We start from the raw sequence: 4,686 nt of genomic DNA on the forward strand, positions 1-4,686 counted from the left end.
AAAAAAAAAAAAAAAAAAAAAAACTTATTGCGATAAATAGTCTTGTCTTTGTAGTGTTAGCAAAATGTGGCCACAAATCCACCATTTTCCTGTAGTACTGGGCACTGGGCCCTTGGTGTGCAAGGAACAAACTGAACCAGTGTCTGAGCCTCAAGGTGCTCATGTTCCTGGGGGAAGAATCGGATAGACAGGTAACTATGACAGGTCACACCAAAGCAGCGAATGGCAGGCCGATGGCCGCTGTGTGGATGGAGTGAAAAGTGGGAACACAGCGACTCTGAGCTTGCAAAACCAAGAGCTGTACTTTTTATTTTCTTCTTTTTTTTTAATTAATTAAAATTTTTTTTTCCTGTAGAGATGGGGTCTCGCTCTGTTGTCCAGGCTGGTCTCAGACTCCTGGCCTCAAGCCGTCCTCCTGCCTTGGCCACCCAAAGTGCTGGGATTACAGGTGTGAGCCACCACCCCTGTCCTCTTCCTTTCCTTTTTTTTTTTTAGAGACAGAGTCTCGCTCTTGTCACCCAGGCTGGAGTGTAGTGGCGCAATCCAGGCTCACTGCAACCTCCACCTCCTGGGTTCAAGCAATTCTCCTGCCTTAGCCTCCCGAGTAGCTGGGATGACAGTCATACACCACCACCACGGCCGGCTAATTTTTGTACTTTTAGAAGAGACAGCGTTTCACCATGTTGGCCAGGCTGGCCTCGAACTCCTGACCTCAGGTGATCCACCCACCTCGACCTCCCAAAGTACTGGGATTGCAGGTGCCTGGCCCTCTTTATTTTATTTTTTTTTAAGCCTAATTATTGATAACCTCTTAAGTCGAAATAACCAGAATTTTTTTTTTTTCAGTATCCTCAGCATGGGCACAGAAGAAAATGCTTTTCTATTGTTACTCAACGTATTGGCCTATTTATTCACCAGCCAGCAGTAGAGACATTTTATTAAGTGCTAATCATTTGATTATGCTCCATTTTCAGCCAGAAAGTATTGTGGAAAGGTCCTTCTTCTCCAGCCATTAGACAGAAAAAGGCGAACTCCTGGGTGCCTACTATGTGCTAATTAATGTCTGTCTCTTTCATTCTCTGCCAAGGCCTGGGGAAGGGCTTTTCATAACTCCCTGGCAGCTGAAAGAAGAGCGTCATTAAAGCAGCACCCAATGGCAAGATGATTTCTGTTCTTAGCTGCTGAGTGGTAGGCTGCATGAGGAGAGTGAGGAGTGCGCTTGACGGGCTTCTTTGTCAGTGGGTTAATGAGGAGACGGCCTCATGCTGACTTTTCTTGCTCTCCCCCAGAGTGTGACAAGTTTAACCAATGTGGGACATGCAATGAATTCAAAGACTGCCACGCCATCCGGAACTACACCCTCTGGAGAGTGGGAGACTACGGCTCCCTCTCTGGGAGGGAGAAGATGATGGCAGAAATCTATGCAAATGGTCCCATCAGGTGAGGAGAGGTTTGCGGTGAGGAGCAGTCCCGCGGGTGCGGGTGAGGAGAGATCCGCGAGTGACAGCGCCAGCGTGGGCTCATGCAGGTGCACGTGTCTCCGTCCTTCCCACTTTCCTTCTGGCCGGTTGTATTCAGTAGGCTTGAGACAGCCACATCATTTCCCCTCTAAGAGCTTCAGTTTTCTCAGAGGTAAAGCTGAGCTGATAGCAAGTGTGCCCTGTGGACGGCTGTGCGGAATGCGGGTGAGGCGCTCCCCCAAGCTGTACTGAGGGCAGTGTGTTGGGGGCAGTTTCAGCAGGGAAGACACTATGTGAATAACAGAAGTTTATCCAGAACCGTCGGATATACATTATCTGAGTTAGGTTTACATAACTTTTTCGTCATATCAGAATTTGTTTTTTTATTTTTATTTTTTATTTTTATTATTATTATTTTTTTAAACAAAGTCTCACTCTGTCACCCAGGCTGGAGTGCAGTGGTGTGACCTTGGCTCACTGTAGCCTTGACCGTCTGGGCTCAAGCGATCCTCCTGCCTCAGCCCCCTCCACCGAATAGCTGGGACTACTGGCGCACACCACCACACCTAGCTAAGTTTTGTATTTTTTGTAGAGGTGGGGGTTTTGCCATCTTGCCCAGGCTGGTCTTGAACTCCTGGACTCAAGCGATCCACCTGCCTCGGCCTCCCAAATTGCTGGGATTACAGGTGTGAGCCACTGTGCCCAGCCATATCAGATTATTTCTAATGATGGTAAATTCTCTCAATTTAAAGTGGTAATTCCTTAACTGCTTGCTCTCAGCTGTGGAATAATGGCAACAGAAAGACTGACTAACTACACCGGAGGCATCTATGCCGAATACCAGGATGTCACCTACATAAACCATGTCATTTCCGTGGCTGGGTGGGGCATCAGCGATGGGACTGAGTACTGGATTGTCCGGAATTCATGGGGTGAACCATGGGTAAGAGGTTTGCATTTTCTTAAGGTCATTCCTAGAAAAAAGCGTTCTGGTACTCCTCTCGCTTGAATGGTTCTGTTGACTTTTAGCTAAAAACTGGGGCCTTGACGGAGGGTTCCTTGCTCCAGCTGTCTCAGCCATCTCGCCAGTGGCTTTTGGGGCCAGACCCTTCTCTGTCGTGCACGGCTGCCGCCATCCTGTGCACTTTGGGTGTTCAGCAGCATCCCTGGCCCCCAACCCACTAGGTGACTCCCCGCAATCCCAGTGTGACCAAAACTGTCTCCAGATGGTGCCTGGTGCCCTGGGGAAGTCCCTGTGAGCACTGCTGGAGAGGAGCTCTGCCAGCTTCTTCCTTTACAACCAGCTCATTCTTTTTCCTATCACGGTTTCTGGGCTCCCCTAAAATACTGTGTAGGTTTTTCAAAAATATTCGAGTTGGGCCAAAAGTCCAGGAGAGATAAATCAACTGCCAGGCCTAGTCTTAGCCATTAATAATTTAAGACACAGAAATTCATTATTACGAAATAGGGGAAAGGCAGTTCACGTGCAGGTGATGAAATGTATTTTTTACTAGGTGACTACTAACGGGGGTAGCAGTAGGTGGAGTCGTCGCCGATCTAGAGTCGACATGTTTTGTTACATGAATTCACTTTTGGCATAGAGGGCCCTCATGTTAAACGTTAACCAAGTGAACCATTTCACAAAAGGTATTTCAGAACAGGGGTCATGAGAAAGCTGAGGGGCAGCTGAGTGGGTTGTCTGGATCCCCCAAGGTTGGCCTGAGGGATGGAGGCAGAAAGCAGGGGGCAGGGTGCTGAGAGCAGCAGAGGGAGCTGGGGACGGCTGCAGATGGGCTGCAGATGGGCTGACGCGCGATCCCACTTCTCACAGGGCGAGAGAGGCTGGCTGAGGATCGTGACCAGCACCTATAAGGATGGGAAGGGCGCCAGATACAACCTTGCCATCGAGGAGCTCTGTACGTTTGGGGACCCCATCGTTTAAGGCTATGTCACTAGAAGAGCCGTTTAAGAAAAGGCCTGGTGAGCCATGATCAGAGGGGACCCTATGGTTCTGTGTGCCAGGCTGGCTGGTGGGAACGGGGCTGGCTATCAATACTGGATGGCAAGGACAACGTAGTACTGGCTGAGAGCGTTCCTGAGGGTTGAAAATGGGATGACTTAAAACACTTGCACAGGACACAGGAGGGCTCTGCCTCACAATGACTGCAGTCAGCCACCTGGTGAAGAAGTGATTTGTGACCCAGCAAACCATGGGACCTCAGTTTTCTTCCGTAGAGGGCTTGATCTTTTGTATCTGGCCACTGTGGGCAATCATACGGCACGTGAGGGGTGAAACAGTTCAGACGCATCACCGCTTCTTATGTCACTTTGGAATCAAGGGCTGGGGAGGGAGGGAGGGAGATGGCAGTTTCAAATCGCCCAAGTGATGAATAAAGTATCTGGCTCCACACAAGACTGAGGCTGACCATGCCTTATTCACACACAAAAACAATGTCACATCAGGACCCAATCCAACCCAGCAGAAAGGCTTTTTAAAAATTTATTACTTGTCCTTAGCAAATTAAGACAATTACAATAAAACATCAACTAACTGGGTTCTTGTGAGAAAACTGAGGTCAGCTTTGAAAGGAGTTCCCCGAGTGTCTGAGTTCCCAGTGGCCCACAGCTGACGGCCGGATCTGTCCTGAGGCGCCATGCGAGCCCAGTGCCTGCCTTGAAGGAAATGAACACCGAAAACAGGATTTGAGAGCAGTACTGGATTGACAGCAGAGAAGGGACTGTTCCTAAGAGCAGTTTCTCACTGAAACTGCTACCATTTTCCTTTGTAAAGAAGTCATCCACCTCCTCCCAATGGTGCCCATTTTCAAGAAGCTGCCCGAGCCTCTTAAAACAGCTTCGTGAAAGGGTTTCTCCACAACTGGTTCTGGAATGTTCTGCTTCAGCTCTGGAGGATGCTCTAAATTAGTTCACCATGATGAAGTTAGATTTGCAGTGAGCTGTAACGAGGAAAACAGTGACTGCGTTAGAAACAGGAAGTAGAACATGACATTTTCTTTCTTTTTTTTTGAGATGGAGTTTTGCTCTTGTTGCCCAGGATAGAGTGCAATGGCACGATCTTGGCTCACGCAACCTCCACCTCCCAGGGTAAGCAATTCTCCTGCCTCAGCCTCCCAAGTAGCTGGGATTACAGGCACGTGCCACCACGCCTGGCTAATTTTGTATTTTTAGTAGAGATGGGGTTTCTCCATGTTGGTCAGGCTGGTCT

General features: G+C 48.7%; 2 protein-coding genes across 2 annotated transcripts in view; one reads left to right on the forward strand and one right to left on the reverse strand.

The window, feature by feature from the left end:
- The window catches only part of CTSZ (cathepsin Z), a 22,406-nt gene extending 18,531 nt beyond the window's left edge, over nt 1-3,875 (forward strand). The window contains exons 11-13 of the mRNA XM_011934558.1: nt 1,290-1,440; nt 2,241-2,403; nt 3,292-3,875. Of these exons, the coding sequence (XP_011789948.1) occupies nt 1,290-1,440; nt 2,241-2,403; nt 3,292-3,402 (425 nt within the window). The 3' untranslated portion in view covers nt 3,403-3,875. The remainder of the gene's footprint in view (nt 1-1,289; nt 1,441-2,240; nt 2,404-3,291) is intronic.
- A 53-nt stretch (nt 3,876-3,928) lies between these two features.
- NELFCD (negative elongation factor complex member C/D) overlaps nt 3,929-4,686 on the reverse strand; it is a 31,349-nt gene continuing 30,591 nt past the window's right edge. Inside the window, exon 15 of the mRNA XM_011934559.1 lies at nt 3,929-4,417. Within this exon, the coding sequence (XP_011789949.1) occupies nt 4,383-4,417 (35 nt within the window). The 3' untranslated portion in view covers nt 3,929-4,382. The remainder of the gene's footprint in view (nt 4,418-4,686) is intronic.

The sequence above is a fragment of the Colobus angolensis genome, unplaced genomic scaffold (genome assembly GCF_000951035.1).
Source record: "Colobus angolensis palliatus isolate OR3802 unplaced genomic scaffold, Cang.pa_1.0 Scaffold136, whole genome shotgun sequence".
Classification (NCBI taxonomy): domain Eukaryota; kingdom Metazoa; phylum Chordata; class Mammalia; order Primates; family Cercopithecidae; genus Colobus; species Colobus angolensis.